Below are 20683 nucleotides of genomic sequence, written 5' to 3'. Positions count from 1 at the left end.
TTTCATACGTACAAAAAATTTTGTTTTTCCTGTATTAACCCACACAAGGCACCGACTTGTTTAAGGAAAAATTCCCTCAGGTACCATTTATCCTAATTTCATTCAAGTCCACGGAGGCCAATTATTTCCACCCTGAGCTCTGTGAACCATTCTTGCCCTTTACAGGCCCACAAACAAGCCCTTCAGTGTTTTGCTGATGCCCACGGCTCCTCAGGAGATGTGCTGAGAGAGGGCCCAGGGATAAGGTATAAGGACACCTGTAAGGATGAAGAGGAAGGACCCTGCAAGGAGTCACACCTTCTCTCGCCACTATCTCGCCTCTGGTCCATTCACTCTGCCATGGACACCTGGACTCATCTGATTTCTGCGATTCAGAACCAGCAGCCACAGTGGGTTTTTCTTCAGCTTGGTGACAGCATGACTAGAGGCCAGGTATCCAGCAGTGTCAGTCAAGAAGTAAAGGGGGGAAAAAGAGGAAGAAATGTATGCCCTTATTTACACCATTTGATCAATACATATGAAAAGCACTTGGAGAAAACACTGAGCACAGGGAATCACCCAACTGAAAGAACACACCTTTATATTTTTATGAGCAATAAAAATACCTCACCTTGTTTCCCAGTACAAAGAAAAAAATCATTTTAAGACCGAGGATCCCAGAGTTGCGCGTACCCAGCTGGCAAACACGTTGGGTCTGGAGCTCCTTCCCCAACCACATTACAACATCAGCTTGACACATCTGTAAAACATCTTCCCTGCAGAAAGCTGGACCCTACAGATCAAACCTGGGGAGGCACCCTCTCCCCAGGCCAGCACTCTAACTCATCCCCTCTGAAGACACTTGGTAAAACAACCCAGTTGACGGGAACTGTGCTGCCTCAGCAGTAAAGGGCTCTGGACCAGCCAGGGAGAGGGACAGGGAGTCCAGCTTCTGAGAAAGCATCCAGAGAGGCAAGCGAGAAGGGAAGGGAGCTGCGGGGCCGGGAAGCAGAAGAGCCTGATCAAAGGGAGCCAAGTATTACCTGAGGGATTACCGTGTCAATCACAACCAGACTCCACCCTGCCATCACTGAGACTCCGAGAGTCACGGACACTGGGAAAGCAGTGCATTTCTCCAGTGTGATGAGATTATTTCATCCTGTTTCACTGATTCAAGATTCCATTCTGCTGGGGAAACTGCAATGACTTCTTTAATCAGCCACGGCTTTCCACAGAAGTACAGGGTGGTGTGGCCAGGAAGACAGGACAAGCAGGCCCACCTGTTAAGGGATGGCTCTGAAGTCAGGACCTGCTGGCTGCCCTCTCTGTGGCCAGGGAGCCAGCAGAGGGGGTCATGCCATGCGAGGAAGGGAAGGCACCAATCCCGTTTCCTGCCTGAGGGGCAGCCTCGAGGCTGTGGTCCCAAAAGCTGTGCAAGATGGGAGAGCCTAGTCCCTAGCAGACAGGTATTGGCAAAGTCCTGGCCAAGCAGCTAGGCTGGAAGAGTCGGGAGGGCCAGGCTCTGGCCTTGGCCTCCAGCATACGGCTGGCTCATACACGCATGCAGAGCGCAGGTAACCAAGTAACCTTGGAAAGCGGTTTCATTGTTTTTGTTTTTATTTCTCCCCTTTCAATCTGGTCTTCAGCTCTCAGAGTTGTTCCTCTGTATGGTTCTTGTTTCCTATAGCTCTGAGAGGGTGGTTCCATCACAGATGACCAAAGGCTGGACCCCTCTGGCGCTCACGTAGACCTTCCAGTGGGTGGCACCGGCATAGCCTTGAAGGGAAAGAGCAACAGGACAGCAGGTGAATGTCAGGGACCGGGCACACCTGTGGGCAGGAGCAAGGCAGGTCTGTCTCGCATAATATCCCCAGTTATCGGGCCTCTGTGTAACCTGACGTCCAGCAGGAGCCACCGTGAACCAAAGCGCCTCATCACCACCACTCGCCTGGTGAACGGGACTCAGGTCAGCAGGTTTACAAGGTTAGGATGCTCTAAAGGAGGCTGGAGCTGGGCATCAGTTCTCAGGCCCATGTCATCTTTATCAGCAAGAGGACAGGACGAGCTCTGAGGGGGAGTAGCACCCCCCCCATCCAATCCTCCTAATGTGATCTCGAACACGGTCTCCTTATAGAACATCCAGATTAGCTCAAACCAGCATGTCCTAAATCGTGCTGTGCAAACAGCAGCATTCCGTAAGATAGTCCAAGGAAAACGGGTCCCGTGGTCAAGTAAGTTTGAGAAACACTAGGTTCCGCCAAGGCTGCTGGCACCTTTGGTACGCTAATGTGCACTATGTATGGACAAGACAGGCAGTTAACTGACCCAAGAGCCCTATTTGCCAACGGCCTTTCCAAGGGGCTCCTGTTCCCATCCCGAGGGTCATCAGTGATCTGAAGAACTGTTTAGGAAACACTGACCTATATTATGAGTGGTGTAAACTTAAAAGCTTTAAAAACTTGGAACACTTCAATAATCTCCCAATGGAAAATGTTCTGGAGTATGATGTACCTTACTGATCTTTAAACCGAGAGCACTGAATAGAATTTAACCTTTACTTGGTGACTCAAGAAAGGTCACTATGGGCAGTGACTCGTCAATCACCGCACACGTGTGAGCTCACCAGCGTCAGCCTCTGAGGCCTGACCCCTACATCGTTCTTGAAAATGCCTCTCATCACAGGTTTTCTGGTGATCTGTGTCCCTGTCCCCTTCCCCTTGGCCTTCAGAGGACAAAGCTTATTTTGTCAAAAACCACAGAGCCTGCTTGTCACAGCACAATTCTTAGGGGTCCCCGAGGTGCTAGAGCTGCCCCCTGTCCAACAAGCAGCACTGAATTATTCTCCTTTGCTGTCAGGGTCTGCTTTCCCGTCCTTAAAGACTTTATTTATTTATTTGAGAGAGAGAGAGAGAGAGAGTACATGAGCAGGGGGAAGGGGCAGAGGGAGAGGGAGAAGCGGATGTCTATGGGATCCAGAAGCCTAAACTTTGGATAACTGAGGTGTTTCTGTAGTTGTCTGAACTGTCAGGCCTTCGTAGAACATAAGACAGAAACTTTTTCAAGTATCACTACACACTCACAACCCCAAATGCTACACAGATTTGTGCAATAGTCCTGCCTCATGGAAGGGTCCACTACAGGAAAATAGTTTCAGAACAATTTCTACACAAAAATCCTCTTTTTTGCAGTAACTCCCAAGGGCCAGGCCAGCTGTGCTCCATTATCAGTTAATGCTTAATTTGTGCATTATTTTCATTTCTAAATTGAAAGAAGTTATGTAACATGGATTAAAGCTTGTCACAGTTTGCAGTCCGGACCCTTAAGGGGAAATGGTTTCAGGAGACCGGGATCTTCTGAAGAGGTAAAATTAAAAGAGATCAGTTGGGAAAACCAGCCTGGGCTTGGTCAGGGGCGCTAGGCTTCCCCTAGGCTCCGTGACGCAGGTGAAACAGGGCAATGGTGACACTTGGTATTTGCTTCTGCCAATAAAACTCTACTGTCAAACTGATTGCTATGGACAGCAGTTGATTCAAACCTGGTTTTTTGGAATAGGTTTTTAGAATATAATGCACAGAACAGACCACAGTTGGGAAATCATGGCGCCAAGGGTGAGTCATGAGTGTGAGGCGGGGCCCGTGCTGTGGGACCCACACGGAAGGTAATATTCCCCCACGGGGCTGTTGCCCTTGCATGCTGCTTTGCCTGCGTTGTTTTATTAGCAAAACAGGCACAGAAAGGGTTTCCTTGAATCTAGAATTGTACCTCCCCTGGCCTGACTCTGTTGCAGGAGACACGTAAAGCTTAATGCTTTGCCTAGCTGTTGGGAACGTGGGATGGTCACCTCTCCTCTCTGGGTCTCAACCTCCTCATCTGTAAAATAAAGGATTGCTCTAAGTATTTTCCATAATGCCTTCTAACTGGAAACTTCTAAGACTGATGGACACATCATGCATTCTAAATGCACAAATAAGGAGGCATTTCTCTGTGCTGTTTCCTCCTTAGCATAAATAATGTCCCACCTAAGCATAAATATTGACTCTGTCCATAAAAGGCAGCTTCTTTAGACTCTACTTAACTGAAACTTTGTGAAGACAATATTTAATTCTCATAATAGTTTTTGAGTTAAAAACTACAAAGATCCTGTGACTGACCTTGCCCCCTGGGGACCCCACCTACCAACATCCCCTGACTCTAGCGGCATCGCCACGGACTGGCAGTGTCTTCGGCACTGGGCAGGAGGGATGAGCTGCAACATGGCCTCACCGCTGCCAATGATAAACAGGTCGTGCATCCTGTGCATCTGGAGGGAAAAAAAACATAGGAGAAGGAAAAGGAAACAAAATAAAAACCAGTGGCATGGGAGATTAACATACAAAAAAATATATATGGCTCTGACTTTTCTAGCAGCGTAAGCAAAAAGGAAAAGAGAACCAATGACACAATTCACAATTATGTCCGAAGGACAAAAACAAACTGGTTTCTCCTACACCTGGCCTCTCCTGGTACTGAGACCAGGGACTCGGTGTCCCTATCTCCCGGGACTGAGATCCCTTCTGTGGGTTCTCCTAAAGAGACACTGTGATTTAGTGGGAGACATCCTCAGCACCAGCCCTAATGCAGACCTAGCACGAGCTTCAAAATTCACGGCCATTTCTGGCCACAGCTCCAAAGGAGGCGGAAGGCAAATCACCTAAGTACAATTTAACAGAACCCTAGGAGAGGCCAACACACAGGGGTCTAAGTATACGACCTTCTGAAGGTCTGGTTGGATCCAGACTTTTCAGAGAAATAGATGGTCTGCATTTCCTTTGGGCAATGTTCCATGGAATAGTACTTCTTACCGCCAGGGTTTGGAGGAGAACTGAACAGTAGGAAGTTCAAGTTCACACTTCTGGGCAACACCTGGATGAGCAGATATATCATACCACTGATGAAAAACTAATGACAGTAAGACTGGCCTTAGAGTTCCAACCCTAAGAAGGCAGCCAGGCTCTGCGCCCCTGCAGTCGCTACTGCACTTGGGAGGGCAGACTACTGCCACCGACAGGCACAAGGCGCAACCCGCTGTGTGCCAGGCCCAGCAGCGAACCCCGGCGTTGGGGTGCGCAGGGAGTAGGGACAAACAGAGAGGCCAGGCTGGTCTTGCTCAGGCTTCTTTTCCTACCTAGATGGTGAGAGAAAATCTCTAGGCCCCCCCTCACTGCCCCCTCCAGGAAAAGCCTTTCTATGCTCACATAACACAGGGGTCTGAAGTCCAACTCCCCGGGCCACGTCCTGGTTTTCTCTTCAGCACTGGGGCCCTCCAGAGCTTTGGTTTGGGCCCTGTCTTCTCCTGTCCCCAAACCTGATCTCTCTGTTGCTCCCCCAGGCCCTAGACAGGATGCTGTTTCCATGGTAACACTAGAGCTATTCAACCACCAGTGTCAGAACAAGGAGGACGAGTGGCTTACAAGTGACAGGCAGAGGCCCTGATACCTGCAGTCTCGAGGAAATCCGAGGACACTAAAACCCAGTGGATGTAGCTCTTTTTCATCCAGGCCTGAGAGGGGGCGGGACCGTGTGCCTCTACCCCCAGGATGGGAAGAAACAGACAACAGGATGGAGCGGGGCCAACCCCAGGTGACACTAGACTGGGTGAAGTGGGCCTGGGAGCCCTTCAGCTCTTTCCCCAGTGCCTCTTACAATTGGATCCCCACTACATATGCCCCACAGACATATGACTTTCCCAGGCTCTAGGGCCCAGGGAGGTGGACAACAGGGTGGAGTAACGAGGCTGTAGAGAAAGGAGAGCCTGGGCCAGGGCGGGGAGCAGATGCTCTAAGAAACCAGACTCTCAGGATTTTTGCCTATTTGGACCACTCCCCTTCCCAAAACATGCTTGAGAACCACAAGATGACTCTGATAGGCGTCTGAGTAACTTAGTATTTACCTTCTGGCTGGGATCCTCAGTGTTCCTGTTAAGCAGACTGGTGAAATTAACTTCAGATTCAAGTGGGAAAACCAAGAGAAAGATAAAAGCTCTCGCCCAGAATTATATCATAATTATGAAGATGAACTCATACTAGGGCCCTGAGTTCTAGCTGGGGACAGCAGAGTAAACTTCTTTAAAATCTGAGGCAAGAGCCCAGCACCTCCACCCTACTGCTGGCAGACAGAAGTTCTTACTTCTAGACAAAATGATTGTTTTCATAGGCTTTGAAATTCCTTTACCGCAATTCAGCAAATTTGGAGCCAAACAATAGTATTGGGAGGTTGAAAATACAACCCGGAGTTGGTAAGGGTCACAGTTTGGGAAATTTCATCCTGTTAATTCTTCCAAACCAATCTAAACACAAAAACTTTCCTCAGGAATGAGACTCAACAAGACAGCAATTCAGAGAAAAGTAAAAAGACACAACACAGGACAGCTTGGCCCAGTCCCCTGGCCCCGGAGAGGTAAATGTGGGCTCTGGGTACTTGGCCGTGGACCAAGTAAGAAGTGTTGCTACCCAAGCTGGTCTGCCTGCCTCGGGCACATGCCGGCAACCCTTTTATCCCCAAACCTTTTAAGCTTTTTGTTTTTCCAGTTCTCTACCTGAAGTTTCTCATTTGTTTATTTCTAGGGAAAACTAACCTGGGAATGGGGGGGGGGGTGAGCCCTCCTATTAACCTGCTGTGTCCTTGGGCAAATCATTCACTCTCTGGGGCTCAGTGGCCCTATCCACAAAATGAGTAAGTTGGGTTATTCATTTCCAGCTTTGCTGCTTTCTACTTTGAGGTGGGGAAGTCAGACTAACTGCATTCTTGGGTCCCTTCAAATTTCAGGATTTTACTTCCTCATGTAGAAAAGTAGCTTGACCTCAGGTGTCACAGGCAGGAAACAGATTTGCAAGGTAATGAGACTTTCTGTAAACATGCCTTCACGGAAGGGTGGGCCACTGCAGGTCTCCTGGCTAGCAAGAGGCGGAGAGAACTTTAGATTATGTGGGTGACATAATTCACCTTCTGAGTTGGCATGCAGGGAAGGAAGGGATTATGACATCAGCCCAGGTGCCAAAAGAGGAAAATTCTAGACCCAAGTCCTCTCAGAATGTCCTACCTTACTACCCACAATAGGTTCCGGTTGAAGAAGGAAGCACTTTTTTAAGGAGGCATCTTTTGGAAATGGCAGGTAGGTGAAAACAGGAAAAAGCTCACGTAAAATGTGTGATCTGTTTAGAGGTCTTCTCCTGTAAAAGTTTGAAAGAAACAAAAGTAATTCAGCTGGGCAAGCCAGCCTCTATCTCCATGACTAACAGAGAGCTAAGCAAGGGTGGGAAAAGTGTGGGCGGTGGGTAAACAGGGAAAAATATCAGGACAATATCTTAAGTATTAGGTTCATGAAGAAGAGTCATGCCAAATCAATTAATTGTGACATGCACACGTACACACATAACTCCACAGCCACGATTTGTACATGTGGGTGGGGTGTTTATAAAATCCAGCTAAAACAACATATAGAGGAAAAAAATAAATGGTCCATTCATTTTATCTTGGAAAAGAGACTGAAGTAACTAACAGCAGGCCAGGCTGGAGAACAGAAGGGAAGAGGAGGAGGCAGAAATCATGAACTTTCTCCTGAGGTGGTATGGCATGCAGTGGGAAGCCTGACTAGTTAAACTACAGTATTCGATCAGGCAAATAAATGGCAAATTTTTAAAAAGACAGAAGCACTGAGAAACTACCAAAAAGACCAAAAAAGCAATTTTAATTCTCTTTTGGAATGGTTCTAGATGGAAACTGGCTTTCCTCCTTTTTTTCTAGAGAGCAACCTTCACCCCCAGAAATGGACCATGTTTTCTTTTTTTTTTTTCGATTTTATTTTTTTGAGAGAGAGTGAGTGTGAGCAGGGGGAGGGGCAGAGGCAGAGAAGCAGACTCCCCGCTGAGCCTGGAGCCTGATGGGAGGCTCAATCTGACAACCCTGAGATCATGACCTGAGCCGAAATCAAGAGCTGGATGCTTAACTGACTGAGCCACCCAAGTGCCCCGACCATGTCTTCTACAAGACACAGGAAGGAAGAGGGAGAGAGCCTGGGTTTCAGTCCTGGCTGGGTGACCTTAAGTAAGATACTTAACCTCTCTAATTTCCACTTTTCTGATCTGAAAAATGACAGTGATAATGCCTACTTCTTAGAGCTATTACGACATCAGCAGCGAGGAACAGACACTAACCACCAAGGCGCACAGCCTGGCACAGAAGAGTGCCAGGAAATGAAGTTTCCCTTCTATTTTTCCTGCTTTCTCTTTAGCCCTCAACACTCACGACGCATTCTGCGTAAACACAAATGCTAAAGATGTCCACGGAAATAAATCATGATGCTATCAGGCAATTTCACTGTCCACTCATGGTGACAGCCCTCCTGAGACACCTCTTCGACTCATCTTCTTTGTCCCTCATCGCTGGTTTTTCAACAGCGAGCTCCTGAGTATCATTTGACTTGAAGAGTGCTTACCCAGTGCGAGGCATGGAGGGTCTCAGTGGGAGCTAGTATTGTTTTCACATTTGGCCTCCCCCCCCCCCCCCCACCGCATGCGGGCTAAGCGCCCTTTTCCACACTCACCACGGATAAGGAAATGGGAACCACCGTTCGGGAAAGCAGCGCCACCACTTGGTGAAAAACGCTTCGCTGAAGCCTTCCGATACCTCAGGGTACTGGCACAGAAAAAGCTGAAGCTCCTCCGACAACAGGAGCTGTCCCGTCTTGGCAAGGCAGAAAAACAAGAGCGAGACACAACACCGCACAGGCTTACTTCTCAGGATGTCACAGAGCTTGCTGCTGGCTAGCCATTAAACAGACCCTCAGGCTTCCTGCTCACCTTGATCACCAGAGGATGGAGTCTCTCAAATCTCTTCGGGGTATCTTCCAGGAGCATTACCTTGAGGGGTAATTTCTGGGCACAGCCAGTGCAGTTCACAGGGATGGGGTCCGACTTATTCTGCTCACAGCTGTTTGTCCACCAAGGGTCAAAGTCTGTGAGAGGAAGGGACACGGAGAAGGCAGATACAGAAGAACACAGCGGGTAAATCCTCAGCCTCAGCAATGAAAGTAAAAAGGAAAGACAGAATAATTTTGCAAAGCTAACAGTGATCGGCACTGGTGACCTCTGAAAAGGTACCTATGAAATGAACAGCCTCTGAGGAGGGAGGAGAGGGCGCAGGGGCTAGGGGTGGGCAGGAGAGGTATGTTCTGTATATCCTGCACTTCACGGAAAATATTTCTTGATATGTACATATATCTCCTAAGTCAAATCAACAACGTCAACCAGTTGGAGAAGGCAGTCAGGGATGTGGGGCTGGAGACAGAGCTCTCCCACTGTTTTCTAACCCGTGACCCAAACGTCTGAAAGTCTACAGCACACGGGGGAGCGCAGGCAGAAAGGGTGGTCCCACCATCAGTGATGAGCCCCACTGCATGTCCTGGAGGCCAGGATGACTCTGGGAAAGAAGAGCGAGAAGAGACGGCAGAGAGAAGGGATGGAGAGGAGATAGGACTTCTCATGGGCCCATCTCTGGTGTAAAGTAAATTGCATGCACCCATTAGGACAGTGCTCTGCGGGGCACCTGGGTGGCACAGCAGGTTAAGCGTGGGACTCTTGGTCTTGGCTCAGGTCATGATCTTGGGGTTGTGGGATCTGCGCTCAGAGGGAAATCTGCCTGAGATTCTCTTGCACTCTGCTCTTGCCCCCCACACCCCTATTCCGGCTCTCTCTCAAATAAATACATATATCTTTAAAAAAAAAAAAAAAAGACAGTGCTCCGAAGTGGGTAGGGCCCACTAACCATGGTGTCTACCCCTCACAAAGGCCGCAGGTTGGCCAGCAAGGGAAGAATGGGCCACCATCCCCGGTGTGAGTGCTAGTTGCCTCCCCAACCCCTTTCTCTGGCTGGGCCCCTACTGAAGGGTTGGCTCGCTCTCTCTGTGCAGCCCTTCTCAGTTTCCCTCTGTTCCTAATGTTATTGCATTATTTCTTGTTTGCTTTCTGTTCCACTCTGGGTTTCATCTATGTTCTCTGAGATACGTGCTTATGATAAACTCTGATTTGGATCCAAAATTTTCACAGATGGTTTCTGATTAAAACCCAATGAAAACCAAATCGGGAGAAAGCCTAGAACAAAAGACAAACAGACCACCAAATGTGGCTGAAATGAAGTCAATTCTCTGAACCAATAAACACACTTGGAAACTGACTCCTAACCACAAAACATTTGTTGCAGTCGACAGCAAGTGCTTTTTCCTTGTTTTCTTAAGACAACAGTAGTGAGGCGGAGGAAATTCCCACCAGGGAAGGACTGCGTTTGTTCTCAGCTTGTCTCCTGAGCACCCTCCAAACGCCCTCCATCTCTTACAGACAGATCCTGTGTTTCCTTGAGGCAGCTGCCACTGTCCCTCCCCACGTGCCTCTGTCGTGGGCAGACTGCCAGCCAGTGAACCCTCTGCTGCCCCCATATCCTGACAGGAGCCTCCAGGGACAGCCAGGAACCCTCCTGTGGCACCTGTTTCAGGTGGCACACCGAGGCTGCAAAGTTATCCTTTTTTCTTCTGGGATATTTTCTTTTTTTTAATTTTTTTTATTTTGAGAGAGAGGGAGATCATGAGTGATGGGCGGGGGCAGAGGGAGAGGGAGAGAAAGAATCTTCAGCAGGCTCCATGCACAGCACAGAACCCGACGCAGGGCTCAATCTCACGACCCTGAGATCACGACCTGACCCAAAATTGAGAGTCGGATGTCTAACTGACTGAGCCACCCAGGTGCCCCTCTTCTGGAATAGTTTCAAATGTGCCTAATTAAAGGGCAAACATGATGAATTCTTGCCCAAATACAAGCACTTTGGGTAAGGGACATACAATGAGGCATAAGTAATCCTAACACTATGTTACAATTATATAGCATTTCAGTTTCCAAAGGCCTTTGTGAGGGAGTTCTAAGGAAGGAAGGGGAAAGGTCATCGATGGGCTAAATGCCAGGCCCCGTGCTGGTCATGTTCGCAGGCTCTATCATTTACGTGTTACTGTAAAATTATTGAGGAGGCATTGCTCTGACCCCTTCACAGATGAGCAAGTGGAGAGTGAGGGGCAAGAGCAGTGACCGAGGCACCAGAGCGTGGTGGGAAGAGCGGCGGGGGGCGCGGTAGTGGCCAAAACGAAAAGTAGCTGCCGAGGAGGGCTGTGATGAGGGCCTCCAGGGCGTGGAGCACTTCTGACTCCGAGCAAAACGAGGAACCGGCAAAGGCCTTTGGGTAGGGGTTTCCACTGCTTTGGGAAGGTTATTCTGGGCTGTGACTGGAATGTCCAAGAGAGAGGCTGGGAAGAAGAAGACTGGGTTGTACTTTGTTTTTGTCCCTTTTGGGGGATGGAGGTTGTACTGTGATGAGAGGTGACATATGAGAGGCACACTGAGGGAGTGATGCACAATCTACAAATCTCAGGAGTGCCGTGCGCGGGGACTGCCCGAGCGCGCCTTGCCTCAGGGAGCCCGGGCGCAGGACACGCTGGAGACCTGCGGATTCGTCATGACAGGTTCCTGCAGGCATGCGTCCTACTCCAACTGAATCAGTTAATTACGGCAACTTCCCCAGGAGATAAGAGTCAAGTGTCAGGAGAAAGGGGCATCTTCTCCTAATGTATACAAAGGTGCTCTAAGGGCTAGGGGTGCAGTGAGCAGTTCTAAACCTAAGAGCCCAGAGAACCATTTTTACTGTGACTTACTGAATTTCAGTTTTATTCTGAATTTAGACACTCCTAGGATTTCCAGGCAGAGGAAGAAAACCCCAGGAAGGAAAAATCAGCAAAGAAAAAGACAGACCACATCAAAAACTTAGGACGTACTGTATGATGACTAATATAACATAATAAAAAATTAAAAAAAAAAGAGAGACTAGAGTACTACAAGGTGGCAGAATGTAAGGTATACAAACCAAGGCATATGAACATCGATTACTTCTTCCTCTCCTAGCTACAGTCATTGCAAAACTAAAATGGAAAATGGCCTCATTCATAACTAGCAGTAAGTTTCACGAGAAAGGTAAAACTAGAATTTGACTAGAGTACATAAGATCTGAATAAACAAACATATCATACCGTGATCCTGGATGGGAAGATTAAATATTAAAAAGAGACCAAGTCTACCCAAAGATTTATTTAGCAGAACTGGGACAGTCTCCCATCAGAGTTCTTACTGGTGAAGGTGGGGGAGGGGTGGGGCTATGACGATCTCATTCTGAAGTTCATCATCCAGAGGAGTAAATGTGTGACAACAGCAACAGGCAATAATCCATCCCCTGCCCAGATTAACTCTGGAAATAATTTCAGGGCCAGAGGTGTCCTTGGTAATACAAATGCCTTAAAGTCTGGTCGCTGCTTCAAATCTATGGAGGACACCCTCCTCAGGCCCAGATACCATTAGAGAAGACCGTGAGAGCCTATGTGACAGACCCTGGGCAGATGGCAGACCTGAGGACCCTCACCCTTGACTGCTCATGGGTCCCTGGACAGCTCGAGCCTCTCTCCATGCTGGGCATGAAGAGGGTAGGACTAGAGGGAAAGGCATTATTTTGCTTTCTCTTTGTAGGTGAAACATTAAAACAAACAAACAAACAAACTAGGCTTTATTGAGATTTAATTCCCAGACCATAAAATTCATCCATTTGCGGGGCCCCTGGGTGGCACAGCGGTTAAGCGTCTGCCTTCGGCTCAGGGCGTGATCCCAGCGTTATGGGATCAAGCCCCACATCAGGCTCCTCTGCTATGAGCCTGCTTCTTCCTCTCCCACTCGCCCTGCTTGTGTTCCCTCTCTCGCTGGCTGTCTCTATCTCTGCCGAATAAATAAATAAAATCTTTAAAAAAAAAAATTCATCCATTTGAAGTGTACAATTCAGGGGCACCTGGGTGGCTCAGTCGGTTTAAATGGTCGACTCTTGATTTCAGTTCAGGTCATGATCTCAGGGTCCTGGGATCAAGCCCTGAGACAGGCTCCATGCTCAGAGGGGAGTCTGCTTGAGATTTTCCCTCCACCCCTCCCCCTCCCCCAGCTCATGCACTCTCTCAAATCAATAAACCTTTAAAAAGATATACTGTATAATTCGGTAGCTTTTAGCATATTCACAGACTTGTAATAACTATCGCCATTATCTAATTTTGAAACATTTTCATCACCCTAAAAAGAAGCCCTATACCTATTAGTAGACACTTTTCCATTCTAACCCCTCTCCCACCAGCCCTAAGCAACCACTCATCTTTCAGTCTCCCTGGATTTGCTTATTCTGGTATTTCAAGTAAATGGAATTGTGCAATATACGGTCATTTGCGCCTGGCTTCTTTAATTTAGCTTAATGTTTTCAAGGTGCATCCACGTGACAGTGAGTATCAGTTGTCCTTTCCTTTCTGTTGCCAAGTAGTATTCTGTTACCTGGGTATACTACATTTTATTCATTCATATGCTGCTGGATAGTTCTACTTTGGGACTGTTATGGACAACACGGCTATGAATACTTGCATACAAGTTTCTGTGTGGACATGTGTTTTCAATTCTTTTGTGTGCATACCTAGGAGTGGAATGACTAGGTCATTTGCTAACTCTGTGTTTAATGTTCTGAGGAACTGCCAAACTGTTTTCCAGAGCAGCTGCACTAGTTTATGTTCCTGTCATCTGCATATCTTTCTTGGAGAAATGTATTCAAATCTTTTGCCCATTTTTAATTGAGTTATTTGTCTGTTATTGAACTTTAAGAAAATAAATTCTTGAAAAAGAAAAAATAACGAGGAACTTGCTCTTCTAGACATAAGAACATAGTAGCATTCTATAAAGCCACTGTAATTAAAAGAGTACAGTCAATCCTCACTATTTAGATTCCGATCTGTGAATCTGCCTGCTCCCTGAAATTTATCTGTAACCCCAATCAATTCTTGTGGTGCTTCTGCAGTCATCCCCAGCCATGCAGAGCGGCAAATCCTAGCTGAGGTGGAAGAAGGTGACACTTGGCCTTTTTGTGTCACCCCTCAAACTGTAAACGAGTGTCCTTTCGTTGTCTATTTGGTGCTACATTTGTTTGCATTTTTATTGGTGATTTTGCTGTTTAGAATGGCTCCCAAGGAGGTTATGCATTCAAGCGGTATATGGGAACTCTGTACTTTCTGCTTAATTTTGCTGTGAACCCAAAACTGCTCAACGAGTAGTTCGTTAATTAAAAAAATGACCTCCGAGCACAGCGCTAAAGTTCTAGCATTCTTAAGTGCAAGCAGGCTGCGATGTGCCTTACAGAGAAAATACACATGTTAGGTAAGCTTTGTTTAGGCATGCGTTATAGTGCTGTTGACTGTGAAATCGATGTTAATGAGTCAACAATATATATTAAATGAGGTATCTTTAAACAAAAACACATGTAAAACAAAGTCAAGTATTCGTCAATTGATGAAAATGTGGCCAGAGACTCTCAGGAACCCAACTCTGATTTCTCCTAAAGGCAATGGGTCAATACTCACTAAGTCACTATTTGCAGGGACTTTATAGAACATAGCCATAGCAAAAAATGAGAATTAACTTTGTTCTTATAAAGTAACAGACAAAAAGTTCAATAAAACCAAATGAAGAATGTAGTAACAAATCCAGACACACACGCACAATGAGAATATTTAATTTGTGATAAAGGTCAGTTTCAATTCAGTGAAGAAAGGACGGATACAGTAAATGACACTGGAACAAGTAGCCATCTGTTTGGAAGAAAATAAAGTATGATCTCTACTTTTCACTGTACACTGAAATAAATTCTAGATAAAGATCTAAATGGATAAAACAAAATTTTAAAAATAGAGGAAAATATGAGATGATTTTTATAATTCTGGGAGAAATAAAGGCTTCCTGATAAGCAAGACACAAACCAAGATGCCATGAAGAAAACATGGACAGATTCAACCAATATTTGCCTATGAGGCAAAGAACATCTCTAATGTAAAATGAATTATTTAATAAAAAAATGTTAAAAGGGCAAGGAATACGAACAAGCAATTCACAGAAAAAGAAATATAAATGGCTGATAAAACATATGAAAACGCATCCGATTCCTGGAATCAAAGAAATGCAACTTAAAATAAGACATCATTCTTTGGTTTTCTAACTGGCAAAACAATGACAATATCTAGTGCATATATGCTGTTAATGTAAGCATACATTTGTATAAGTTTATGAAGACAATTTGGGTAGTATTTACTAAAATTTAAAATGTGCATGCTCTTTGACCCAGCTGTTCTAAAAATCCCTCACAGAAATAATAGTACATGTATATAAAGATATGTATATATGAATGTCCCAGGTGCATTTTTTATAATAGCAAAAAAAAAAAAAAAAAAGGACCAAAAACTCCCTAGAACCTTAAAATATGGAATATTCACAGACTGAAATAATATAAAATCTGGAAAAGTTTATATACTGGGTTGAATAGTGTCCCCCCAAAATTCAAGTCCTTCTGGAATGTCAGAATGTGACCACCATCGGAAATAGGGTCTTTGCAGATGAAACCAATTAAGATGAAGTCATACTTAAGTAAGGTGGGCCTTAAATCTACTCTAGATGGTATCCCTATAAGAAGATGAGAGGACACACAAAGAAACACAGAGGAAAAACGGCCATGTCGAGATGGAAGCAGAGACGGGGGTTATGTTACCACAGCTAGGGAACACCATGGATTGCTGGCAACCACCAAAAGCTGGAGGAGGCAAACAAGAATATTCCCTGGAAGGAGTATAGCCTTACTAACATCTTGATTTTGGATTTCAAGCCTAGAGAACTGTGAGAGGATGAATTTCTGTTGTATTAAGCCATCCAACCTGTGGTACTAGCTGGAAGTATGTACATAAGCCCTTTTTCTGTGTGCGTGTACCAAAATACATTTATATATATTATGTATACCTATCTGTGGAGCCATGGAAAAATTCAGAAGTATGTATATCAAATTATTACCAGTGGTTGGGTGGGTGGTGGAGTTAGAGGGATCGAGAGAAGTTTCTTTATTAAAACTGTATTTTTAAAAATAAAAATCTTATACCTCTTTATTGTCTTTGTATATATCTTATGTATTTTCCAAATAAAAATGTCACTGGAGACCATGAAAATGTAAGCTGAGAATATCAACTACGGAATGCAGAGTTCAGTCATCTTAGAAGGCAGGCCTCTGAAGAGGTACCTAACAGGAGCAGAGACAATGGCCAGGCTGGCGGCCAGCAAAGAGAGAAGGGAAGTGATGAGGAAAAATGGATCACTGGAATGGGGTAGCTTATGCCATCCATCTGAATTAGCGGAGCCAAACTTCAAGAGGGAGAGCTACTTTTGACCTCTCTACAGCCCTGAGATCACCAACATGGATAACGAATGTGCTTATATTTTGGTGGGAAAGGACTGAGGAATGGCCAGGTAGTGAATTGTCTGGGTGTATGGGGGGGGTGTACGGTTGGGGCTCCTTCCACCCCTTCCCATAAAATTCCCAGCAAAAAAAGGAGAAGTACCCAGACTCCCCAGGTGGCTTCCATCTACCTGAAAAGGCTTCATCTGATGTGTTCTCTATACAACTGGCTGGACCCATTACACCACAAAGTGAGCAAAAGCGCACCCTGGAAAACAGCCAAGCAGACCATCCCATGCCATTCCAGTACACAGCTCTTCTTCAGCCGCCTTAACCCTGACCCTAACCCTTACGTGCTGTATCTCGCTTCTTTCCGGTCCTCTCTTTCTATCCTCTCCCTGCAGCACCAGACAGAAAGGCCTGTGGAAGTTGGATAGTCACTTCCTAACTTTCTTTTAACGTCTAAGGTTTTTTTTACTCCAAATAACCTCCTTATACTAGCTAATTTTTTAAAGATACTTATTTGAGAGAGAGAAAGAATGTGAGAGAGAGAGAGAGAGATCATGAGCAGGGGGAGTGGGTAGAGGAAGAAGCAGACTCCCTGCTGAGCAGGGAGCCCGATGCAGGACTCGATCCCAGGACCCTGGGATCATGACCTGGGCCAAAGGCAGATGCTTCACTCAATGCGCCACCCAGGTGCCCTATACTAGCTATTTTATATTTTAAAAAGGTATGACAGAGATATTACACACACAGAGGAATATTAGTCAGAAGAAAGAATAAGCTCTCGCCATTTGTGACAACACAGATGAACACAGAGGATCATTATGGTAAGTGAACTAAGCCAGGCAAAGATGAATACTGCATGTGGAATCTAAAAAATAAAACAAAAAAGGCAACAGACCCATAAATACAGAGAACAAACTGATGGTTGCCAGAGCGAAGGGGGGTGAGGGAGGATAGGCAAAATGGGTGAAGGGGACTGGGAGACACAGGCTTCCAGTCATGGAATGAATGAGTCACAGGGATGGAAGGCACAGCTCAGGGAACGCAGTCAATGGTACCGTAACATCGCTGTATGGAGACAAATGGTAGTTCCCCTTGTAGTGAGCACAGCATGACATACGGACTTGTCTCATTACTGTGCTACACACCTGAAACTAACGTAATGCTATGCGTCAACTATACTTCAATTTAAAAAAATGGTCTCTAACTCTGAGACTTTAGAATAGTCAATCCCCTGGGACATCAGTCTCCTCATCTTTGTAATGGACATACAAACGGTAACCACCCTGTGATTGCTGTGACGACTGAGAAAATACACGGCCCCAGTACATGGCACAGGGCCTGATATACACTTAAGTGCTTGACACAGTTGCTATTATCACCTCAAATTTTATTTGCAAATAAAAGAACAGGACATTCCCTGAGGTCCGAGCATTTCATCTTTGGGCACTGGCCTAGACTCTGATTAGGTCCTTAGTTCTAAGTCCATGAATGATCTACTATTCTCAAAACTCCTTGATGTTGCCGGATCTACTTCAACCTCCCTTGGAAGTTCACGGATACATGAAGTTCCAGTTACGCAGTACAGATACGGATACACTTTCTCATTGCAGATGGGAACTACCCCAGGCCGCCTCAGTATAAACGGGTGTCATAATTAAAAATTATAGATGCCTGGGGTGCCTGGCTGGCTCAGTCAGTGGAGTATGTGACTCTTGGTCTCAGGGTTCTGGGTTTGAGCCCCATGTTGGATGTAGAGATTATTTAAAAATAAATTCTTAAAAAAATATGACAGATGCCCAAAGTAAACAAAGTAATTGGGCCTAACATGCTTGGCTGAGGGCAGAGACAGCAGGCAGTAAGTGTGGCGTGATGGAAGAACACTAGGCTAGAGTTAGGAAACAAAGGTTCAAGTGCCAGTTTGGTATTTTTAGCTGGGTAAGCAAGTTACTTCACCTCTCCTGTCCTCCATTTCCTCTTTATAAAATGGGGCTATGCACTAGATCAGTGCTAAAGCTCCTTTCTAGCTCTAAGACTCAGTGATGCCATGGAAGGGTGAAAGCCAAGAGATGGCTGGTAAGATCAAAGTGGATATGAAGATAGGAGGCCAGAGGGAAAACAAGAACTAAGAATGTGACTGCAAAGGGAAAACTATGGGTTAATAAGATAAAGGATTTAGCCAAACAAGTCAAATATTACCCATAAGGGTGCAGACCGGGAAGATGAGCTGGGCTGAATGTCTAGGAAAAGACTAGATCGGGAAAATTCTAAAGGGCCAAGATGCTGACTTATCTTTGGATCTGTGGTACCAGCCACAAAACCTTGTTCCAGGCACTAGGGAGCTGAGAGGAAGCGTCTGGTGAGCTGAGAGAGAGTGTGTAGAACTCCAAAATCAAACTCCGCCCCCCCCCCCCAAATCAAACTTGAAGCTAGATTCCTCAGGTGTACTGCAGAGCTCCTACACACGACTCCCGGCAGAAGCTAAGCGCTCAGACTCCGAGGAGGATGCCTGGGTTCGGATCACGGTTCCACGACTTACTAGCCGTGGGACCTTGGGCAAGTGACCTCATGTCACTGTACCTCGGTGTCTCCATCTTTAAAACGGGCATAAAACCAGAACTTACCTCACAGGAATATCGTAAAGAATAAATGAGGCAATATATGGAAAACCCTCTGAACAGGGCCTGGCATCCGGTAAGTACTAAGTAAGTATCAGCTTATTTATTTTCTGCTGCAGGGTGGGAGGTTGACGTGAGTCACTAGAGAGTCACTTCATTCTGCTCATCAAGAGGATTCAGGAGCAGGGGTTCCTATCCAAGGCTGGAACCTACAAAAAGAACCCCACTTCTGTTGCCTTTTGTTCCCTGGGCAGAGTCAAGAGGAAAAAGTACCAGAGGTCGGGAGGAAACCTAGCACCACTGGCGGCAGTGCCTCGGGCACATCAGCACTGCTCCCGCCACTGCCCTTAGTCATTCCCAGGATGCCACTGCAAGCAGTGTCAGATGACTGGGGCGGGGGCATGGATGACAGGTTAGACAGACAGGCCAGCCCCAATGTGCTTGCGGGCTTTCCTTCAGGGTGCCGAATCTACCATGCCATTCTCTCTACATTTACTTCAAAGGTATCACGAAGAATAATCCTGAATAAAAGGCAGTTGTTTTTTGGTACCATGACATTAAGAATGATAACTTACAGTTTTTCCTTTTCTAGCCCTCTTACAGGCCCAGCAGTTCCTATTTCTTGTACCTAATTCTCCCCAATATGTTTCTATTTACCCCCTAAAATATTATGCATTCTTAAGTTTCCTTCCAAATGCTATGCAAAATGCTGTTCGTTTTACACGGTCACAGCTTCCCAGAATGATCACACACAGGAAAACTAGGGTGCATTGATACCACATTTACAAGTAAAAGCAGCACTTTAACAGAGTCAACGACATGAGAGAGCTAAAACCACACCCTTCCAATGTTCTCTCTTTACAACTGAGCGCTGGACTCATTTTATTTCCATCTGCAAGGCAAAATATCCATTTGCAGTGGACCCAATAGTTAGGCTTGTGGATGAGACACTAAGGTTTCTTGAATCACCAGACTCTGTCTTAGAGAATAAGTAATCATGGTCCAACGACCCTCACTTCTTAATTCAATAGCCTATTAAAATGTCCCTTATAGGATGGGGAGAAAGAAAGTAACTGCCATCAACTTGGTACTAAACACCACTGACTTCCTCTCCGTGTGCCAAAGAGCAGAAGACACCTTGAGGGACGCAGTGAGAGGAAGACTGGAAAGGACGCTGATGCGTGTGAGGAAGCAGCACAGGCTGGCCTGATTGACAAGTTTCTCTGGATCTTTCCCCCATGTGCTCTGGATCTTCCTGATAAGGTTTTTTTTTTTTTTTTTTTAGCTTTCTTGATGAGACATTTCAAAAACTAATCCTCCCAATAAATACAAGGAAGTTATATCCGGAATTAAAAACTTTCTATAGATGAGCTAATTAAAAAAAAAAAAAAAAAAAACCAACTCACAAGGCTTTTTGTTTTATAATGTTCCCTTCCTCTGATTTTAGTATAATTTTGGAAATCTTTTCATAATTTCCTTCCTCAAGTGTATAAAAATAGCTTTCAAAGGAGCCTCAATCCGAGTGATTTTTATGAGTGCTGAGGTCTTGGCTTGAAGAGGGGCATTATAAAGTGTAGTTTCCATGACGGAATTTTTGCTGAAAGCAACACTGAGGTGAAAACATACTTCCTAAACAGTTTTGCTGGAACCTAAAGGTCTCAGAACAGTTACACAAAAAGTTCTGAAATCCATCTGTGAAATTAATTTACATATTCCTTCATATGGGC

The 20683-nt window shown here is 45.7% G+C and overlaps 1 protein-coding gene across 4 annotated transcripts in view; it reads right to left on the bottom strand.

Annotated features, from left to right (window-relative positions):
• Positions 1–563: 563 nt before the first annotated feature.
• Positions 564–20683, bottom strand: part of C32H6orf89 (chromosome 32 C6orf89 homolog) — a 39839-nt gene continuing 19719 nt past the window's right edge. For all 4 annotated transcript variants that reach the window (XM_045777801.2, XM_045777800.2, XM_087858185.1 and 1 more), the window contains 5 exons: positions 8817–8971; positions 8561–8700; positions 7058–7187; positions 4156–4279; positions 564–1755 (listed from right to left, as the gene is read on the bottom strand). In XM_045777801.2, coding sequence (XP_045633757.1) covers positions 1661–1755; positions 4156–4279; positions 7058–7187; positions 8561–8700; positions 8817–8971 — 644 coding nt within the window. In that variant the 3' untranslated portion in view covers positions 564–1660. The remainder of the gene's footprint in view (positions 1756–4155; positions 4280–7057; positions 7188–8560; positions 8701–8816; positions 8972–20683) is intronic.

This window comes from Ursus americanus, chromosome 32, assembly GCF_024610735.1.
Source record: "Ursus americanus isolate L20-20 chromosome 32, mUrsAme1.1.p, whole genome shotgun sequence".
Taxonomy (NCBI): Eukaryota; Metazoa; Chordata; class Mammalia; order Carnivora; family Ursidae; genus Ursus; species Ursus americanus.
Note: the sequence above shows the minus strand (reverse complement) of the source record. Positions and strands in the feature narration are given on the sequence as shown.